Source organism: Lepisosteus oculatus, chromosome 25 (assembly GCF_040954835.1).
Source record: "Lepisosteus oculatus isolate fLepOcu1 chromosome 25, fLepOcu1.hap2, whole genome shotgun sequence".
Lineage (NCBI taxonomy): Eukaryota > Metazoa > Chordata > Actinopteri > Semionotiformes > Lepisosteidae > Lepisosteus > Lepisosteus oculatus.
The window spans coordinates 7,230,585-7,252,795 of NC_090720.1; the positions used below are offsets into that span (position 1 = coordinate 7,230,585).

General features: G+C 40.7%; 2 protein-coding genes across 8 annotated transcripts in view; both read right to left on the reverse strand.

Moving 5' to 3' along the window:
- kif17 (kinesin family member 17) overlaps positions 1 to 5,532 on the reverse strand; it is a 38,426-nt gene extending 32,894 nt beyond the window's left edge. Inside the window, exons 1-4 of one of the 5 annotated variants that reach the window (XM_015337287.2) lie at positions 5,486 to 5,532; positions 4,528 to 4,874; positions 3,515 to 3,661; positions 2,105 to 2,206 (exon numbers count right to left, since the gene is read on the reverse strand). In XM_015337287.2, coding sequence (XP_015192773.2) covers positions 2,105 to 2,206; positions 3,515 to 3,661; positions 4,528 to 4,758 — 480 coding nt within the window. In that variant the 5' untranslated portion in view covers positions 4,759 to 4,874; positions 5,486 to 5,532. Of the gene's footprint in view, positions 1 to 2,104; positions 2,207 to 3,514; positions 3,662 to 4,527 lie in introns of all 5 variants that reach the window. The other 4 variants (XM_069183873.1, XM_015337288.2, XM_015337289.2 and 1 more) reach the window with 4 other exon arrangements.
- Positions 5,533 to 7,161: 1,629 nt separating this feature from the next.
- On the reverse strand, positions 7,162 to 18,932 carry sh2d5 (SH2 domain containing 5). 3 transcript variants are annotated; one of them, XM_015337291.2, is made up of 11 exons: positions 18,821 to 18,932; positions 18,196 to 18,267; positions 16,133 to 16,272; positions 14,064 to 14,144; positions 13,244 to 13,318; positions 12,337 to 12,483; positions 11,636 to 11,839; positions 10,691 to 10,868; positions 10,090 to 10,195; positions 8,797 to 8,956; positions 7,162 to 8,404 (listed from the first exon to the last, which is right to left on the reverse strand). In XM_015337291.2, the coding sequence occupies exons 3-11, from the start codon at positions 16,181 to 16,183 to the stop codon at positions 8,222 to 8,224; spliced, it is 1,185 nt and encodes a 394-aa protein (XP_015192777.2). In that variant the 5' UTR covers positions 16,184 to 16,272; positions 18,196 to 18,267; positions 18,821 to 18,932; the 3' UTR covers positions 7,162 to 8,221. The 3 variants fall into 3 exon arrangements, with proteins under 3 accessions (XP_015192777.2, XP_006642085.2, XP_069039983.1); XM_006642022.3 differs by lacking the exon at positions 18,196 to 18,267; XM_069183882.1 differs by lacking the exons at positions 18,196 to 18,267; positions 18,821 to 18,932 and having other exon boundaries at positions 16,133 to 16,473.
- Positions 18,933 to 22,211: the final 3,279 nt, after the last annotated feature.

Below are 22,211 nucleotides of genomic sequence, written 5' to 3' on the forward strand. Positions count from 1 at the left end.
GAAACCAGAAGTCGAACCATATAATATTTTTAGAGTAGGTTATTTTTTACTGTTCTTTTCTCGCTGCTTACACTGCACAAATCACACTCTGTTGTAATGGGAACTAGTGCCTGGCCTCGTTTCAGAGTAGAGGGAGGACGTAACCTTGGAAACAGGTTTGATTTTTTGGAGCCCTCTGATGTTAAGTTGGCTGGAGCTCTGAGGTAATGTCAGCACACAGAAAGACTGGTTTACTAATAGTCCTCCTCTGCAATGACACTAATGCGTGAAGTATTCACCTATTACTTCTTCTCATTCGCTGGTTGCCGAGGAGACAGCCATTATGCCCCCGCTCCTTGCTCTCCCATTATAACCACAGTGGTTGCTGTAGAAACCAATTGCAATGTGGATACTTCACAAAGGTCTCACTATTTGGCAAGAGCAACAGTGTACAGAAATATTCACTAAAAAAAGGCCTGCAACTATAAACAAAGCGAGCTTTCTACGAAGTGTCTCTTTCCAGACAAAAGGAAATGTGACCTTACTGGCTTCCTTTTAAACATGTGCTTAAATGCAATAATGCTTAAAAGATACATTAATGCATTTTCGCAATCCATTTTTTCCTCCAAGGTTGATGGCAGCAGAAAAGCAATAAATATATGTAAAGTATAACAGTAAACTAATACAGCTCTCCTGTCTTTTGATCCCCATATAAAAACAGTTTTCACCTTGAAAAGAGTACCTGCATCGGGCAATTTCTATCAATGTCCGGTGCGGAGTACCTGAGATATGGTTGATTTATAACTTAATTTATAACATCAAGGCTTGATTTCTGCAACACTTTACTCAATGGCTCCTAACTCTCTTCTCAGTAAGTTGCAATATGTCCAAAAATCTGCAGCTGGACTCTAATTCACACCAGACCTTGACATTATATCACTCCTACACTTAAGCCTCTATGTTGTTTGCCTATAAAGTATCATATTCAATAAAATATCTTGTTACTGACTTTTATGGCTTTAAGCAATCTGGCTCAGAGAGTAGGAATGTAATCACACTCTCTAAATTCTTTCATGTTCACACATTCTGTGGAGGTTGGTCCTTTGGTCACTGTACCCAGGACTGTACCTTGGGCATTTGGTGACCATGCTTTTACTGTTGCTGCTCCATTGTTAAGGATTATTATTATTATTATTATTATTATTATTATTATTATTATTATTATTATTGACCTTGCTGTACAAACATTCTGGATCCCAATCTTAGAACAGAGCTTTGACATTTATCCAATCTGCCTTGTGAAAGTTTGTTCAGAATCCAGATCTCACTTGATGGGTCTTCAGCAACAGTCAAACTTACTGTTCTTGTACGGACAAGTGTTAAAGCCTAATGCTACTAATTAACCCCCGTGGTACACATGATATGAATCAGTATGTGTTGACATACAAGATCAGGTAAATATTCCCTGGCTTTAATTTCCCTTATTATCATATAAAAAAAACAACCTTTTAGTCTTGAACAGACAGGACTACCTGGGGACCCAATTCAAGAATTCAGAATTGTTAAAGGAATTGACAGAGTCAACCCAGGGGACAATGGAATCAAAATCAAAGGACACGATCAGAAACTACAGTATGTGGAACTGCATTTAAAACTGAACAGCAGGACTCCCAAAGGGCTGTGGGAGTATTAAACTACCCAGCCATGCAGTTGAAGCCAATACCCTATGAACTATGAACTTGCTTAATAACCAATGTTCTGCTTTACTTTACCTAGAATTTGCCTGGAATGTGATCTAGGTATTTACAACACAATTCGCTTCAGAAAAGACTTGAAAGCTGAAACAAGATAAAGTACTATGAGGCAACTGAACAACATTACTTAAAATTCTAAGGTTATGCTTTTCAATGCTTTACAAATGGCATTGGGTGCACTGATTGATGTCAATCTCATTCTCTTACATGTCTTCTGCCAAGCATTAGCTTTTTAGCTATACTGTATATTTATTTCTATTTTAACAAATATTTTTTCAGTTCCTTGCATCTAAAAAAATACAGCATTATTAACATTTCATTATACTGTACAGCCAAGTGGACACACCCAGAAGGATTAGAGAGGTCCTCACCTCCAGTTTCTGTTTGGTGTCATTTCCCAGGAGGTCTCGAATTTCCTCATTGTAGATTTCAAGGTAGGAAGCTCTTACAAGGAACTTTGTATTTTCTGCACACTAGTGTGAAAAAAGTAAAAGAAGAGAGTGAGAATTTTCTGTGTGAAATTGCCCCACCAAGTTTAACATGCAATTTTTCCTTTAATAATGAAACCAAACCATCACCAGATGGGCCAAATGGCTTACTCTGGTTTGTAACTTGTCTCATGTTCGTACTGTATGAATCTCCAAGGTTACCAGAGTGGGACAGGGAGCGTACAGGAAAGTAAACTCACCTGTGTACAGCAGGACTGTATTGTATAGCCTCATCTCAAACAGTGCATAAGTCAGCTATTGTATGAGTTAAAAAGATCATTTGACAGATGGTGATTTGTTATGACAAAACAAACCAATATCTTTTTCGTGGACAAAACCTCAGGAAATATATGTGATCAGCATGTCCACTTCTGGCCCCACGTTTACAACATTTTAGGTCTCTTTAAAAGCACAAATACCTGAAAGGCTTGAAGAACTTGTTCAGTTGTTGTCCAACTAACTCATCGAGCTAACTGAGGCCATTAAGAGCTAAGCTGGAATGAAAGCCTTTCGAGACACCAGCTCTCCAGGACCAGGGTTCAGCACCCATGTTCTAGATTGCAAGCCCTCTATGCAAAATTATAGACTAATGCTTAAAGTTGTGATCGCAACCAAGCTCTGCCATACACACTAGGCGTAATGACATTCATGTAACACATGAACATGTAACACAACAGCCATCAAGCTAATCATTACTGTTAAATATTTAATATGTAAATCCCCTGCTGTGAACTGTGCAATAACATGTAAAGTAAGTCCATACTTGAGCGCAGAACCTAATTAACTGAGAGGAGAGCAATTCAAGGTACAGTACCTTTCTCAGGGCTAATACATAAGTATCAAATTTCCCACCATTTCAGTTATGACATCTGAGTCCTTGACCACTACTCTGTGTTGCACCTATATCCTTAAGTTGTGAATTGAAATATAACCATAACACTCTAGGTACACTTGTGGGAAACATCACTCTCTGCAAAGCAATGGAAGGCACATGGCAAGACTAATAAACAGGGGACCATGCTAATACACTGGGAGTAGCTTTGTTCTTCAGCAGGGATGGAAATTCTCTGTCCCCAGGTGCTACAGAATCCTGTGGTTCGATTCTAATTTTGATTTTAATCACTTGAGCGAAGCATTAGGGCAAGAAGCCCAATCAGCTCTTTCTTCAGCAGCGGCTAATTCGCACGTACTCTAGGTCCTGCAGGGCTAGAGTTGCCCCTCCCTGGCCTACGACACAAGGGCATGAAAAGACAGAATATGCAGTGACAAGGAGTCAGGGGTCTGCGTCTGCACCTGTATGCTCTCAAAGATGTGCTCGAAGGCTCGGGGTATCACACCTCTCTGGCTGGGGGGCTCGGGGACCCCCTGCATGGTGAATGACTTGCCACTGCCTGTCTGCCCATAAGCGAAGATGGTCCCATTGTAGCCCTCAGTCACCCCCTGGCAACACAAGACAGGAAAACCGTTAAAACTCCATCCATTTTCTAACCTCTTAAACCAATACAGGATTGCAGGGTTGCTGGAGCCTATCCCAGCAGGGCAGGGGAACCTCTGGATGGGTTGCCAGTCCGTCGCAGGAGACACAGACACAAGCACAGACACATGCAACCTACTAGCATGGTTTTGGACTGTGGGAGGAAACCAGAGCGCCCACAGGAAAAGTTTTTATTCTGTGGAATAAAGTAAAGGTTACATAGTCAAACCGAGACTAGGTAGCTGGCAAAGTTAAGACAGAGGTTACACCACATCCAAACAGCAGGCAAGCTACAACACACTGAGGTCAAATGAAGCACTGGGCAGAATTACATTTCACATTGTCACTTTCTCTGAGCCCAAACTTGCAATTTAGGGGATTTTCTGGGTCATTTGAGGAAGAATACATGGCAGAAAAGTGATGCAGTCAGTGATGCAGGTGACAAGGAACATTTACTCTGGTGTTAGGCTTTTCCTGTGAATTTGCACTTACAGTATGCAACCCATTTATTTGTCTAGCAGTATATAAAAATACTCTGCATAGATTTTACATTATTATTACTATATTGTAGATACAGGCCTGTACATGATTACAACAACCATTGTAAATGATATACTTTAACTTTAATTAACGTAGTAGGTATTTGTTTTGGCAAGCTGTTTGCAGCTTCGCTATTGTTCTTTTTTGTTAGTAGACAAAATAAACTATGCATCAGCTGTCGAAGAGCTCGATCTTCATCTTGCTCTTAAAGGAACGTACTGTATGAGCCTCATGTTGTCGTAACGCATGGATACCCTCGGTGGCCAAGAGAAGACACCAGTGCTAACTGTACCTCCACCAGCGGATAGGCGATCTCATTGTACAGCTGCTCTGTGGTCTGATCGCTGAAGTAGGTGCCGTCGAAGGTGAACTGTTTGGGCGGTTCGTCGGTGGCTCCCGGCTTCTGGATGAAGCACTGACAGAGGCTGGGGTCCATGGTCACCACCGTCTTGCAGTTCAACGCCTTCTCCCGGTCGTTCGTCGGTCGACACCGGACCACGACTTTCACAGACTCCGAAGCCATCCTGCCCCCAGGCGCTGCGTAAAACGGAGCTACCCGAACTGGCTAAATATTGGACCGACGCGCGTTTAAAAGAACATTTTTTTTTCTGATGAATCTGCCGCTAGGATGTGCACCCACTGTGTATTTTCGCGAGGAATCGGATTAAAATAGAGAAAAAAATAGCACCGATTAGCTCAGTAATTCTAAATATATAAACAGTTCGTTTTTTATATATATATCAAGAAACAAAGTTTTTTATACACTAGACTATACGTATAGTAAAATAGCAATCTCGGTACAACTCGGTATACAGTCAGTGCAATCCTATCATGATAAGATATATATATATTTCGCTTTGCTTTTTTAATAACAGTATTTAATTCACGAACTATAGCTCACGTTCACCATTTTAAACGAGTACTGTGCGAACCTCGCTCATATTCCTGTAGCCCGACATTACTGATGCTAATGCATGCATTCTAAAGGAAAACCATCTTTTTCATAAGTAATAAGCAGCTTTTTGCAACATGCATCTTGTTTAATGACAACGTTCAGACGGCAAGACTATCATCGTCCTTTCATGACAACGTTCCGACAGAAAGATTATCATCCGTTCATCACCACCTTCACTGCGTTTTCATCCTTAACAGACGATGTGGCCGTTCATCTCCCCATATATATATAAACCATGTGGTTTTACGTCTTTATCTCTGAATAAACAAATACCGATTGCTGCTTTTATCTCTACCTCAACACCAACAACCCTGGTCCTCTTCCCGTGGCGTTCCAGGTTGCCTGGCAACCACAAACTTCTGCGTGCACGTCACCAAAAAGTTTAGGGAGCGTCAATAAAAATAGAGTTGCACGTCCTGTGCATTGTGTGAAGTTTTTTTTTTTACCGCATACACATGCTCTGCTGTTCAATGTTGCTTGGGCACACTGGAGATGTATCCAATACTTTTGGAATACCTTTAGTAATTTTAGTAATTCTGATAGTAGACCCCAGGGAATATACTTTATTCTCTCTCTTTTCCAGACAATACTGTACTGAATCAGTCCATTTGAGTGATACCATGCAGCCACAGCCAATATAAACCGTAAGTTTGTCCGGTTCATTCAGGTCGGCTATTTAGACAGGCCTTTATTCAGCATTGCATGAATTGTACGCCACATGCTCCTTTAAGAACAAAACTCTGTATCATTCAATAATTTTAGGGCTCATTCTGGACAGTACTAAAAATGCCTTTGTTAGTAAAAGAAGCGGAATGATATATTCTGACTCATAAATGAAGCAGAATTCATATGAAAGCACAGCTCCCTCTTGTGGGTTCACAGTACCTAGCAAAAAATGCAAACGCGTGAGCAGTGCTGTAGGTAATAAACGGTAATAAAGATTTTGAAGACCAAAGTTAATATCAGTACCATATATTAACATTCACACATATCTCCCGATAGTTTCAGTTTTGTACACAAAACACTGTTGAAATATTCAGGTCAGATTTTGTATTCAGCTGAACTTCTTCAATAAGATTCTAGAAATTAAATGCATCCAGTCCTAGCGAGGGCACAGTTCATCGTGCATTGTTTAAAATTTCTGTCACCTCCTGTCAGGTACAGCAGTAGTCGAAAGGTGCACATGTTTCCGGATTGATGGATATTAAATTAGTAACAGAAAGGACATAACCGTGAACAAATATTACAGAAAGATGCACAGGCTTTTACAGTATCTACCAAAGCACTGCAGAAACTACAGAATGATGTGTTGTCCTTACTACAGGTTAGTAACTCGGTTCTTGGGCTTTGAAAGCTGTTTTGAAGTAGAAAGCTGAAACCGTCTTAACAGGTTCACCTTTCACCTGGGCTGCTTCCTTCTCCCCTGTGCGGATATACACACCTATGTTCCAGAAGTCCACTGCGTAAAGCAATTTTTATTTCCTCTTACTTTTCCCTTGTGCATTTCCTGAGGTTACAGGTGTCACACGCAGCAGTGTGTCACATTTAATTTATTGCAATCAACAGCTTTAGGAATTTATTTAAAAGAAAGGTTTTTGTGCAACAAGGTTCCAGTATTTTGTATGATATAGGAGTATTCTAAACTGTGGAAAAGGACAAACCAGAATTGTTCACTATCTTCAGATTTGATAACTATAACAAGTAATCTTAGCATCAGTCAAATAAACTATTATTAGTAGTAGTAATAGTAGGAAAAACACCAGTTTCAGAGCTGGAGTTGCAGCTCATCATACCCACAGAAGATGAGCTGTTATACAGGCTTACAGGAGGTTTGATTCAACATTCAAAATGGAAGAAATAAGATAAAGCCTAAGTGAGTGTGAGGACAAGAAGAAATTAAAAATCTATTGAAATTAGACCAAAGATTTAGAAATAAAATTATCAAAAAATCACAGTTCTTTTCAGATTAGGCTGTTTTTCAAGTTTTAATGTAAAATTATAGGTACAGATATACAAGTTATTATTAACACATGAGTCTCTTACATTTCAGAAGTACAAAAAATATTTACAAATTAATATACATAAAAAATAGTACATATATACTAATCTAAAAATAGTACATATATACTAATCTCCATTACTGTGCTCCATTACAAGGTTTAAACCTGTTTTAAAGTGTCTCTTGGAAACTAATCATCATTTTAATGAAACACGGAACACTACATTTTAAGTGAGCAAAGACCCTGACTGCTCACATGGGGAGAAACTTGGATGGATGAAACAAAGAGGAATAAGGTGGTCAAACCCCCATTTCCATTTTCTCACTCATAATCCATCTTTATAGGTGGGATTGTTGGAGCCCACAGACTGCAGAGGATAGTGTAAACAGATTAACATAAATAAGCATTATTTTCTTAAACATTTACTGTAGACACTGATATTTTAAAACAGCTATCCTGAGGGATTAAAGGGGATTAAGTAAACAATGCAATCAACATTTTTTGACATAATGTTTATTCATGTTACCTATCCCGGTTTTTGCTAGTTTAACTATTTACTGGTTAACAATTTAAAAAATACCAAGATTCATTTAATCATGATGAGCACCATCACTTAAAATAACAGCAGTGTAGGATTGCATACTTAAGGGTTCCAGTAATAGTCTCTACACGTTTTTGCCCCACCCATTCATGACATCATTGTCCACTCCTTCCTTATAGCATTGTAGGAGACAATGTGGAAGTGATGACATGCTCTTCCTACCTTTCCATCCATTAATCCGTTCAGGTTTTGACACGCTGTATGAACTGAGCAATTCAGAGCCATTTGGTGGAAAGGTGTCTCCTTTACTGACTTTACTGCAAGCCTGGAGGCACCCAGGAAGTTGCTTCATAAATACAGGACTGAAAACCACATTTAGAGTTTATAGATCGTCAGAAAAGGGGATCACATCTAATCCAGCTGGTTCACAGTTCTCCAGTCGGCCTTCCTTGTGCACCCTGCTCCTGACGAGAAGCTATGACAGTTTCTTTCACGATAAGCTTATGCTGATTGTCTCGTTTGGCCTTGCTGAGTGTTTAAAGCCTCTTGGGCCTTCTTCCCACTCATAGCAGTGGTTTACTCGGGCAGAACTCAGGGAACACCCCAGTTCCCCTTGAAACTCTGTGTAGTGCTCAATTAAAGCTCCTATGGTGTCAAAGTCCTTGAGGTGGTTCTGAGGGTTGAACAAAAGAAACAGTCCGTATATATTAAAACAGCTAAAACTGAAGATATTAGTAAACAGTCATTGATTGGGAGGTATAGTAATCTCAGAATTGGTTACATTTTGGGGTTAATCAGTGTCATCACTGTGGAAAGAAGTACAGGGAAGTCTGTGTAATACATTGGTTGTTATATGATAAATAAAAATAATAGTTTTTATTCATACATGAGCATTCGTGCATTCGTGTTATAAAACGCTTGTTTTAGTTTCCAGTCATTTCCTGATACTATTCATAAGGAAAGGAACACTAAATATCTTCGGACCCCTGTAATTTAATTCTTCATCTCGCTGGGACAAGGCTGTGTTGGGAAGTGATGAAAACAGACAGCACACATAACTCCTACCTCCAGAAAATATTTGCCCTCGGCGTTCACCTTGACGTTGTAATTAGCCAGGCCGGAGTGGGTCCGCACGGTGAGCAAGCTGCAGCCAGAGGACCCAGACTGAGGGTGCAGCAGGAAAGCCCCCAGTACATCGTCAAGGAGCAGAGAGGAGCTGCCTTTACTGGAACACACACGCACAAGGCTCTGAGAGGCATCACTGAGGCACCGGATTGAGACTGAAATCTTTTAGTCTCGCATCAGCTCCTGGGTAATTCTGAATTGACTGATCTGGAGTTCAGTTGCTAAGGGCCATGAAAGCTGGGCTGGGCCGTGCATCACTTCCGTCTTTTCATAATTGTAAAAATGCTTGAAAAAGAAATAACTGCTAGTATGGTGAAATGGCAGCAAAGCTGTTCTGAACACGTCAGTCTTAGCACTATGACAAATGACTTGTCCTCGCCTGTCAATTTGATTCTGAAGTGAGAAAAACTGTAGAACGTGGACTACCAACACGCCTGGAAAGCCCCGTCTTCTGCTTTCTGCTTCGGCTTTTGTCTTTCCCAAGCTCTCATTTACATAGTCGGGAATATTTACTGAATTGAATACATAATTGTAACACTACCAATCAGGCTCAAAAGTGTTTTACGGGTCAGTGTCCCTTTAATCAGTGAATGTTTAGAGGACTTCGCTGCAAAAGACCTCTCTTAAAATGGCCCCTTTGATGGGATGACTAAAGTATTTTGATTTGAATTTAGTAAAAAAATAAGTGACTAAGATAATTATGTCAGATGTTTAACTGGCTACTCCAGTTGGAACAGAGCACAGAAGACTCTTGGTGATGGAAACACAGTGGTGCGCTGTGTTCACTGCTCAGCACCAGAGAAGCTAACCTGGCAAGATGTTACAGTCACATACAGTCTTTTAACGACAGGTATTAGAGACCATGTGTTATGTCAATTTGCCAAGGTCCATGGGGAGAGCCAACTGGGATGGTGGGTTCAGGAGTGTGTTGTTGCTACAGAACTGCGTGACTTGTAGTGATTCTTGGCAATTTGACTGCATGGCATTACAGTGATCAACTCCTGGGACCTTCTTGTGGGCTCAGCCAGATGTGACAACATCTCAGTCGTACAACATTGTGCACTGGGGGTGCTCCCCTCCCCAGACATGAGCCCCATTTGTTGGGGCTCAAACAAAACTTGTCTGTGCAAGTGAAAAAAAAAAGATTTTCCTGTTTATCTTTGTGAACGTGTTCATAGTTGATGTGTATGTGATAGGTGTCTTTTGTTGCACAACATAAGTATTCTATCTGACCTTGAAAGTCCTGCCCAGGACCATACTGCCTCTGCTAAGGCTTCCTCTGTCTCTGCAAGGGTGGGAGTACTGCTTCCCTGAATGTCCAAGCTCCTCCAAGCCCTGCCTTGAAACGAAAAAAGTAATTTCTATGAATTGGTTTCTTCACTCTGTTCTCCTCCCCACTGAGAGCTGGTGTGTGGTGATCATACTGGCACACTATTGTGTGTGTTTTGGGTCTGATCGGTATCTTGACAGAAGCTGGACAAGTAGTTAAATATACAGTATCTACACAGGAAAGCCTTTCTCCCTTTATTGTGATCACAGTAGAGTTCAGTGAAGATTTTAAATGAATTTTAATTTCTTATGAAAAATGCCACTTTCCAGAGAACACCTAACACTCTTTTCACACCCTGAGAAACGCCCTGGGATTTTTAATGACCACAGCGTGTCAGGACCTTGGTTTTTCACCTCTCATCCAAAGGACGGCGCCTGTTTACAGTACGGTGTCCCCGTTATTTAAAGGGCGGAAATGGAAACTGCAGCTCTCGCTCCACGAGCAAGGAAATGCCTCACCACAGGACCAGACCTTGGCAGAGCAGGGCAGTGGGGGAGTGCTCACCCTGCGGGACTTGGCGGCGGTCCTGGCTGGGCCGCGGTGTGTGCGAGCTGTAGGTGAAGGAGCGATAGGCGCCAGAGCGCAGAACTTTGTTCCGGATGGCCTTCTTTCGCACCAGCGTGGGAGAGGAGACCTGATTCTCTTCTGGGCTGCTCTGCTGCTCCTCATCTGGAGTGGGTTCCTGAGACCAAAAACAACACTTATCACTGTCGGGTAACAAATGCACCCCTGTGTAAGTTTTCCTATCCTTATTATTCTCTGCTCTGTTAGTATCAAGCATCTGCTTTCCTGTCCAGTCAAAATTTGTGATTTATAAAAGGGTTAAAAAATTAAAAATGAAACGGCACAGAGCTTGTTGGACTCAGATCACTATCATCAATACCAGGAACCAACTAAGAACCTATATAAGAGGAAGCTCAGCGAGAAGGAATAGCACATCCACAAGGATGATGGCAAAGGAAAAGAAAAACTGTTTTTATTCTGCAAAGCACTTTTTTTACTTACTTCAAAGTAAGAAAATTAATAAAAAGAGAGAATAAATAAATAAATAAAACGCAGATGAAAAGAAGACAAACAGGTAGAACATAAAAAGAGTTTCAGACAACAGATTGGTAGCTAATTGATCCCAAGGTCTCATCCTGACATTCTTGAAAGAAGCCAGGATATCAGCATCAACAACATGGCTGGTCAGCCTGTTCCCTGCTCCCACAAACTTTTGGGTAAAAAAGGATCCTCTCACGTCTGTTTTGAATGCACAGGTCACTGTGTGCTCTCTGGTTTGTGTTGTTCTGAAGACGTTTGCTGGACTGAGTTTATGTCTTTAAAGATTTGGAATACTTGTAGCAGATCTCCTCAGAATCTTTTCTGTTGAAGACGAAAACCATGGGATTCCTTTAGACACAGTAGGTCTGTCATTGACTCCCATCACAGAATAAAGCCAAGACTCACCTTTTCACTGGGCACCAGACCCCCCTGGGTGGGAGCCCTGCGGAAGGAAACCAGGGCGCTGACATTGAGGGAGATGCCCTGGTTGAGCAGCATGGGGGGGCGGTCCGGGATGGGGCTTACAGACAGCTCCTCCACCTCTTCTGGGTGTTTCTGGAGATAAACCAGCTGGAAGCAGCGGCACAGCAACAGGTTCAGAAACCGGGCCTGAGATTGGACACACATCAGTAGGGAGAGCGGTCAGTGCTTCCTTTTGAACAAGAGCGGGGGAATAAAACATGATGCTCTCCTGACAGAATAAACACAAAGAAGCTTCTCTGATATCAGCACAAAGGTAAAGACTCAGTTAACAGCTTCTGCAAAAAGAAACAGATTGGGGAACAAACAAACATCAATTATAATGCAGGCGAATACAGAATCCAGTAGTCCTCCTTGACTTCTCCCATGATCCTTTTCATACTCAGACCTGTCTTCAAACACAACTCAATACTCACATACCGAACAGCTTTTCCCTTTCCAAAATAACATTATGTTCCATGTCTTGCATTAACAAATATGAAATAGCGTCCTGAACTACAGTCTTGAGAGAAAAGTACAAGTTACAGCTGTGGTGTCAACTATCTTACTGAATTAGCCTGGGAGGTGCTGCCATGCACCTTTCCCAGGAAAAGCACGCTGAGACCTTGCCTGGTAGCTGCCCTTACCGCCCTGGCATGCCTGCCCTTGAAAAGGTGACAGTACAGCTGGCTATCCGGACACCCAGGGTTGTGCGAGACAAAGGCAAACTGGGCTTCTGAAGGGGAGCAGGTGGAGAAGGACACCCTCCGCAGGGCGTGAGCCATCAGAAGGACCTGAGAACAGAGCGACCAGAGGCAGCTGTCACAGCCCTGCGAGCACATTCCCAGGCATGGCACAGCTATAATGTATAAGGCATTTCACTTAGTCTTTAAACCCTGGCAGCCTTTATAGAGACTGGGACAAAGGCATAAAAAGTTTTAGACCAGCAATAAATACATTGTGCCAATATCTAACAAACAGGGTCTGACACCTGGCATGTCTAGCTAAAGTTACAGTTTAAACCCATTCTTGCCTGTGTCCACCTTCACAATAGAATACCTTCACTTCTGTGTATGATTTAGTATCACAGTTGACACCGTCTGTGAAGCGCTGTTCACATCCCGATTTTGGCAGAAAAGAATAAATCAGGGAGAGGCATGATGGCTGCCTTGCAGCACAAGGGCTGATGGTTCAGCTCTGGACCTGGGGTGGTATCCGCATGGTGTTTGTATGTTCTCCCCGTGTTTGTTTTTGCCGTGATTTCACTTTGGGGGCTCCACTTTCCTCCCAGAGTTCAAGGACAAACTGGTCAGTTAATTGTGTGTCTGTGTCTCTGTGTGCCCTGGGATGGACCGGTGTCCCATCCAGTGTGTATCCTGACTTGCATCCATTGAGTAGTAGGATAGGCTACGGCCCCCCCACAACATGAAGCAGTTAGAAAGTGGACGGAAAGATAACTTAAGTCCTTTTACTCCTTTTACAGGTGACACAAAATATTCTGCCTTTGATGAACAACAGGTTGTAAAGGCTGGCAAAACACAAACTGTTTCTTACGTTCTCGTCCTCGTCATACATCTTCAATCCACTGAGGGAGAACTTCAGGGAGACAGGTCTCCGTCTGTTGCAGTCCTGGGAGGAGGGGAAAGTTAGTCAAAATGAAACAACGAGAATTTAAATGGTATAAAGACCGTGTGAGTCTGGGCTGAAATTCTCAACAAGAAGCACAGGTACTCAAGCAGCTGAAATGGATATATGGTCCTTTTCTAAGTTTTCTACATGTACATTTACATGATTGAGTGTCAATGAGGAACAATGTCTAAAATGTGCACATACCTCAGAATTTAAAAAGTAAAGTTAGTCCTTAAAAATCCTAATATGTTTACCTTAATTGTTCAAAATTATCCTTATACTTTACAAACCCCAGGTACATACCATACCTAGAGCAGGACCCGAGCTATTTTAGATGATCATAATCTATTTTTCCCAATATAGCTAGGAATCAAATTTTATCTGAAACTCTGCTATGAATCCATTTTAAAAGTTATTTCGTTCCTACCTCACAATTCTGTAGTGTAAATCTGAATAAAATATTCAAAAAACGTACCAAGATCATTTCATTAATACTGGATAAGGAGCAGTGTAAAGTGAAGAGTTTACTCGTAGCGTTTCTGGCAGCCATCTTTAAAATATTAGAATTATATGGTCACAAACTCCAGCCAGTACTGAAATTTGTAGTAAATGAAAAGTCCAGCGTGCTCAAAAGGCTAACAAGGAACAAAGTGGTGACAACACTTGCTTTTTTACAGCTGGAATGACTCAGAGTTCAAGGCTGTGGATGACAGCACTGAACACCTGTAGAGTCTGTCAAGCCCACCTTGAGAGACTGCAGCTGCTCATGGACCAGTTTGGTCTGCTCATCCAAGCAACAGTCTTCCACTGGAAAGGAGCCCACATACTGTACATAGGGAACAGAAACATGGGCTTGATGTAAAATGGGGCAGAATACTCAGGGGCTAAAGCCCTGCAGTATATGTGAAACAGACTATAGCACAACTTAGAACAGAGGCCTCAAACTCAGTTTTGGAGGGCAGGCAACCTTTGGTGGTTGTTTCACCTGAGGTCTTAGTTATTTAGTGGCTCTAGTTATTTAAAGCTCTCAGTTACTTAGTTGGTCTAAGTATTTAGTTAACATCATAACTGCAGTGCTTCTATCCAGCTGGGGCTGCACATTGATGGTGGTGGAGGGGAGTCCCCATTACCTGTAAAGCGCTTTGAGTGGAGTGTCCAGAAAAGCACTATATAAGTGTAAGCAATTATTAATTAATTATTATTATCCAGTCACTGGTATATTTCAAAAGTAATCATGATATCAGCCAAACGGAAAAGATGTTAAGAAAAATCTTGTTTGTGTGCAATCAGGAAAACAAGCCTTTTAGTTGTTAAATTGACTACATGGGATGCATAAAAACCGATACCAGGCCCTCCAGGAACTCATTTTTAGGCTCTGTTCTAAAGGCTCAGTGTGCCCACCAGCAGCAGCATGGAAATGTCAAGAATGTGAGGGGGTGAGAGGAACAGACTGACACCACATAACACGATAAGGATGCAATAGCTGTGGTCATGTAAACATTTAGAGACATTTCATTCACCACTGCGAGTGGAAACTAAAACTACCGAGAGCACAACCGGATGTGAGATTTGTAAGAAAAAAAGGAAATAAATACAAGACACTGTAGATTGGAAAAGCAGAGGTAAGAGTCCCCAGACGTGAAAAAAATATATAACAATGATCGAGACTGACATTCAAAATGTAGATGCAAAACGGTATAAAATTGACAATATTCTCATCCTAAGAAAAGTAATGCATACAGGTGTCATTTATATAGTATGTCACTTTGGAGTGTCTTTATCATTCACTGCAATGGAATGAGTTGAAAAATAATACAAACTGAAGTAAAACAGACAAATAGTGCATTTTGAAAAGGGGTGAAGTAATCAAATCTTTTTAACAGGAATATAGAGAGTGATCTGTACAAATCTGAATGGCCTGTTTTTGAAAGAAGTAACAACAAAATCAACAGTTAAATAAACGCTGTAACAATTTTCACAACAGTATAACATGGCACAAGTTTGATTCAAGAGTTTTTAGACAGAATTTGAAGTTTGCTCTTTCTTAACAACATTTTGTGAAGGTTTAAGATACAATAATCAGAAACCATGTGGTACTCAAATGTTCAGAAGATTTACATACAGGATTTGATATCCCATATTTCCTGACACAGGCATCTGCTTTTAATCATTATAAAAACAGACTTGTTTGTGATATATAGAGGGGAATATACTGTATATCATTCACATTACACAGGTGTTTGATTAGTTTCTACTTTCATGTGCTATGAGCAGCTTTGTAATATTTAATTTAAGTTAAAGTCTTATATTAAAACAATGTTAAACAGCATGTTTCTTTTACTTATCAGCACAACGTATACAAGAGCCTGCAGCTGGCAGAACCTGCGATGAATGAAAATGATATGCAAATAGTGTCTATTGGTTTATCTGATGAACAGGCCTGAAAGAATGTTGACACCTCATAATGGGAGCTACCTGCATATTTCACAAGTATCCTATCAAGTAAAGCAGGGTAAACCTTTTTAGCCACAATCAGATGCATTAAACCCGGCCTTGAAAGGATCTTTTGCAGTGGAATCCCAGCAAGGAAGGGATTTAAACAAGTCAGTTACACTATACTGTTTTTTTTGTTTCTGAGCATGCCTGCAGAATAACACAAAGGCAATGCAACGGCTCACAGAACCTCGACAATTTCAGTTTCAGTCCACTTGCTGCCACTGTTTTGATCTTGAAAACTAGCAAGAAAACAAATGAGCCATCGAATAAAGCCTTCGCTTAAAATTCAGAATCACTCTTTTTGAAGGGCTACTGTACCTCTGCCGACCTGGTCACAATGCTCGCTTCCCTAGTCGGAGTCTCACACATTCCACCGGTGTGGTCTGCCCTGTTTTCAATTTGCTGCTCCCTGCCTTTGCCAGGCAAACTGAACCCGAGACCCTCTCGATGCTGCAAGCCTAGGAGAAATAAAAGCGAGAGAAGCAACATGACTGATTGCTGCAGTCGCCCTCATGAAGAGAGGCTGCACTGCGATGCCTTTGTGGTTAGAGCACCAGAGTGCTCATGCATTGTGCAGGCAAAAGGAAATCAGACAATAGCATGAGGTGTGAACCTAGTTTGTCTCTGCTTATTAAAGAAGTCTGGGGTGAAGTCAGTAAGGAGGAAGTTAAAAATAAAATCTACTCTACCTAGTAAATACGTACACCTTTTAATAAAGCATCTCAAACTATATTTCTATAGGAACACAAAATATGCATTTATAACTACAATTATTTAATGAAATTAATACTAATTAATATTTATAATATCACACATTTAGAATGAATAACTCATATTCACCATTCAGATCATACTGGCACACTATCAAATGTTCTCATTAACTACTTCTGACGATTCTTGACAGGCAAAGTGCCTTTTGTGCTTCAGTGACGAGTCATGTCATGTTTTAAAATGTGAGCTTCCTTCTCTGCCTGGGTTTTAACAGAAGTCTTGGAGGTAGGCATGGAAACCTGCGGATGACGTTTGAAAGGGGTTCTGAATTTGCTCCTTATTGGCGCAAACCCAGAATAACGGTGTACTCCCTTATGTCCTTCATTTATATGGCGTCTGTGAATCTAGAAGTTAAAATGACAAGCTAAAACAAACTTAAATTTGAAAATGAAGGCCATTGACTAGAAATTTTTGGAGAAATGGATTCTATCTCACGTCACTGTCTTTTCATTAAAATCATTTCCTTCATGGAAAAAAATTGAACCAGTTCTGCCTCTGCACATTTCTACTTTTACAGTTTTAAGATGTCATAAATAGGATTAGAATTAATTAATAATAATTATAATTGCTTACACTTATATAGCGCTTTTCTGGACACTCCACTCTCCTCCACCACCACCAATGTGTAGCATCCACCTGGATGATGCGACGGCAGCCATAGTGCGCCAGAACGCTCACCACACATCAGCTATCAGTGGGGAGGAGAGCAGAGTAATGTAGCCAATTCATAGAGAATTAGTGGCTGGAATTGTTGTGTCACTATTATTTTCCCCAAAAGCTGCTATATCAGAGGTTAGACAACGCCAGACCCTGGGCTGCGTCGAGCTCATGGAGACAAATTGACTTAAACTCACAAACTGCAGGTTTGCACTGCTGTAAGAGTTCCTAAATTCGGACTGCTTGTCTTAACCTGTAAAATGCAAACAAACCTTCATTTGTATTTAAAAAAACTACTGCGCAGACATTTTATGTATAGACAGTCCTCTTTGTGTGACATGTCTAAACTCGCGTCTTGTTAGAGTGTTATTCTTTTTTATGTAAGACCAACTCCCCTCCTGAAGGTATTTTTTAGTATGAAAACGGTTTATTATGAAAAGAGATTTAGAAAGCAAAACTGTGATGCTGTGTCATGTCCATTGATGTAAAAACCCCAACAACGAGGACAATTTGAGATAACCCGGACTTCCACATCTCCTCCCCCCCCCCCCATCTTAACGAATACTGTTTGGACTAATAAAACATTTTAAAGAAGTATTTTATTTTTGTCATACCCACTGAGCCACAGACACAGAAACATACAAGACTATGAATAAAGAAAATACTGCTAATAAGTATTGTCAGTTTACAGTGAATGAATCGAGACATGCATTCATTTACAGTCCAAAGGAAGAAAAAAAAAACGATCTGACACACAAATATAAAATGAGGTTTCTTTTACCCAGTCCTCGTACTCTTAAATGTCAAAGCCAATACTCAAGTTCCAAAACATGGACAAAAACGTACAGTATGATTAGCAAAATCGTCATTTCTCTACACGAGTAAGTGCTTCGTGTCCAATCTGATGTGGAGCCCCTAAACTGGACAAAATGTTACACGCTGCGACCACTCACCTCTGCTTTCACTACGCTCTACCTTGTGGGTCCTGTTCTTTGCGCACTCGAGTTCGTCTCGTTTCAGAAAAACTGGCAGACGAAGGGGAAATCATATCCCACACAGAGGTTATGAGCAAAAAAAAAAAAACGTTATGCGCGACTACTCCTTAGTTAACACTCACAGGCGGCCCATGGAGCTCTTCAGTCGCCGGAGTACCAGCAGACAGCGCAGCGCACTTTCACAATTCTGACTCATTCCCCAATCCTTCGCGTCACCAAAAATACCGAGAACACGTTTCACATTTCCAGCTTCATCACATTTGGTGGTTTAAACCACACATAAAATGTGGATAGCGACTTCTTAAGACGTTTTATTTTCTTCGCCTTTTGTTTCTTAACTATTTTCTGGAAATCGCCTAGTCCTGTTCCTTCGGGCAGCGTTAATACCTCCAGGTACGCTCGCTGAAGGTGTGGCTCTCCCTTGGTAAATTACTAGAAATAAAGGAATGAACTGCACAGCCCATCCTTAACCGATATTAATTAAATTCATATTTTCATAACCCCGTTCTAGACCCGACTGGGGGGTGATGGCGTGAGAGCAGAAAAAGTTCGTTCTAAGAAATAAAACTAATCGAAAGTATACCTCGTGTGTTCCCAGGTTCACGCCTTTCCAGTAAACTGATCTTTGTCTCTTATCGTGGGAAGTTCCGTTCCTGCAAACCCAGCGGTGGAGTCCCAGGGTTAGATTTTAAAGAGGCAATGATGATGGAGTACGCCCTGGAGGACATTGTTGCGATGAAATAGTAGAGGAATTATACGACAAATATAATTGCAAGTCACTCTGGAAAATGTGTTAGCCTATTACAGCTAGGTAATTCACAGCAGTGCATTTTTCTATCATTCTTAAAGTGTAGCAATTTAAATCTCATATTCTTAAACATAGATTACTTCCATACAATTGGGTATGATGGCGTGTACAAAATACAGTTCTTGTGTAGTGAAAGTATTACAGTTGGTGAAGTGATAACGAGTTTCAGCTTTGTATGTCCTCTGCTTTTGTGGCGCACACAGCTATTTGGAAATACATTTTCACCTGTCTCAAATGAAACACAAAACTACAATATGAAACGGGCATCCAATACTAGTAGGAAATGAACTAGTAATGAATCGTTTCTAAATTATCGCCAGTCACCTCAGTGGTTCGGTGACAAGCAATTAGACTTCCATGTCTGGAACAGAACTGCGCACTAGAGCAGAACATTTTTAGTTATTTTTCCTGGAAAAGAATAGCGTTTGGATGAAAGCTAGATTTCAATTTACAATCTCCTGATACACAAAGACATTGTAATGCACTACAGACGATATGTGTTGTTGGGAAATAAGAAATTCGAAGTAAAGAAAAACTCTGCAGACACGCAACTAATTATTATGCATAAGGCATCCATATCCGAATTACAAGAGTATTTAGAAATAAAAGGTGAAGATATCGGAAAGACAGTAACTTCTCAGACGGTAAATCTTCTTTGCCAGATTAAGAAAACTTTTGAACAGTACCTCGACAATCGAGTCTGTGTAACTGTCAGGTGATGACAGATTCCGATCATTTATGACCAGGGCTCCATCAATGACCACGTGTCATTTTCGTGTGAGCCAAAGTTCAGATGCAGCATGGGCACAATTCTCCTTCTGTTCGTGTTTTCTCCTTAATTTCCACGAAGATATTCAAACAGGCTTATGACTGAACATGGAATTGAGACAGAATTTGCTGTACTGTAGTGTAATTTCTTCTGAGCTTTTCAAAAGTTCTGATGTCCAGCACAAAAGTGCCTGAATGATGGAACCCAGGGCCACAGTCCTACAAGTTTGGGAGATCCAATGGCTGAAGACACAGATTTAAATGATAGTTCTACCAATTAAATATACAGTATTACCTTAGGCTGAGGAGTGAACATTCAAACAGAAAAACCAAAACACCCCAGGGATATAGAATCATGTTTCTACAGGTTAAGCTGGTTAGTCTTGTTGCAGGGAGACCCCAATTAACAAGGGTTACACAACTAGCAAAGTCAGAAGGTTTTAGTGCCTGATCTTCAAACGTTTTTCAGCCCTACACTAAAGCCCATCTTATTCAGATAAGCCATAACATAGGGTTTTATTGATTTTCTGAAATCTGGAGAGCCTTTTCATCACCATTACCACTATCGCAACACTTTAAATCAGGTATAATGTTCCATCACCACACGTTTGATAAAGTCAATGACTCAATTGTCAAACACATGGACATAAAGATTGCTGAGCCACTAAATTTTGGGACACCTTACACAGCCTGGGCGAGTACAGGAAACCACAAGAGTGCACTGCAACATGATGTGTGCATTCGTCTCCTGTTGCTGATTGTGACTTGGGGTATATCCTGTTGTTCACTGTCCCCATGACACACGGGCTACTGTAATAATTCACAGTTGAAACTATCCGAATAAAAGAGAAAAGAAGGCTATTAAGAGTTTTGAAAACACACCAGGTCAATATTTGCCGTAAACCAGGTTTAAAGAAAACCTGTCACAAAATAAGAGAAAGCAATCACAGGAGAGTTTTGACAAGGGTCCAGAACTTCTTTAAGCTGCCTCTGTGTACAGAACTGAGCAACGTAACCTATGTGTTCTGTTCAGATGCTGTTTTTTGGAGAGTTGAGAGGCTCCATGGGTTAAGACATTCACTTTGAGAGTAGGCCGATCGGAGCTCTGTGATCTGAAATGTTCCAGGGTGGGTGAGCTGAAGGAGCTTGTCTGCCTGTCTTCATTCTGCCCATGTAGTTACAGGAGTCATCAAAGTAAACAGAGAAGCAAAGCTACCATCAGTGATTCAAGTGCAGAGTGGCAAATTATAGTTTACACACTACTTTCTGCTCTATTCCAGTGACAGTAAAACAGTGGGCGCATGTAAAACTTAAATATCGTTCCGTTTCTTTTCTTCTGAGGATAATTCTACTCTGCTGGTAGGTATTATTGGATGTCTTTGCACTACAGAAGATCGGTGGGGGGGGATATTCTGTTTAACTGTTTATATGTATATTGTACATTATAACACCTTTGTTAATATAGTTTAATGGGCATTTTGTTCTTGTTCATGCTGAATCATATGCTCATCAAAGCATTCAAGCTGTTATATTGTGGGTCAATTTAATATATGTCATATGATTGTTTTCTCTTTTCCGGTAACTACAGAACGTACTTCATCTTCTGCAATGTACTGATAAATTGATTAGCCTAAATGTATCAGTTTGATCCAAAGCCTACAAAACAGTCAAACTGCTAGCACTCAGAGGGGATCAGCAATATTTGGCGATATGCACAAGGCTGGGCTGTCCATTCTCATCAGTACTGTTTTATTCTTGCACTAGTAAAGACATATTTTTGCATATCAGTGAACCACTTCACAGTTTTATGAAAACACTTTCGTGAATAAATCTCAGAATGCAAACTGCTGTTTTACACTGTTGGCTGAGTGAGCTACTACTACTTATTTAGGATATTAAGACCAACAGAGATTGTCTTCACCATCAGTCAGTGACAAGAGAACCATTGAGCACTGTGAGCCCAACCAGTAGTGAAGAGATTAATATTACAAATCTTAATTAATAAAAGAGGAAGGCAACTTTTGTGTTTTTTTCTGAATAATTAAATTTAGAAAAACAAACTGCACAGAGTACATGACTAGTCATATTCATGCTCAGCACACATGTACGTAGCAACGTCAGACTTGCCAGAATTTTTCAGGAGAAAATAACATGAAGTACACCAGGCCCCAAATTCAAAACATACTGCTTTGTTCCATCAGACTGAAAACCAGCGCAGATATCATTCTGAAGTTAGGAGCTGAAAACATCGAAACAAGCGACTGAAGCAAAATGATTTACGCGGGAATTAAGTTTTTGTCTGGACTCATACTGTAGCTGTATATAACTCCCTTCAGTGAAAACATGCAGTTTCTTACTAGTTGTAAGCAAGTTATCCTGACATGAAATCAAAGAAAAA

What these genes read in the sequence shown, in the direction of transcription:
- sh2d5 (XM_069183882.1), bottom strand. Translation starts at nt 16,303, where the DNA reads ATGTTGCTTCTCTCGCTTTTATTTCTCCTAGGCTTGCAGCATCGAGAG. An exon ending in TGTATGACGAGGACGAGAAC is followed by an intron (nt 12,484 to 13,243) that starts GTAAGAAACAGT and finishes CTCTGTTCTCAG; the next exon opens with GTCCTTCTGATGGCTCACGC. An exon ending in TCCTGGGCAGGACTTTCAAG is followed by an intron (nt 8,957 to 10,089) that starts GTCAGATAGAAT and finishes TGTGTGTTCCAG; the next exon opens with TAAAGGCAGCTCCTCTCTGC.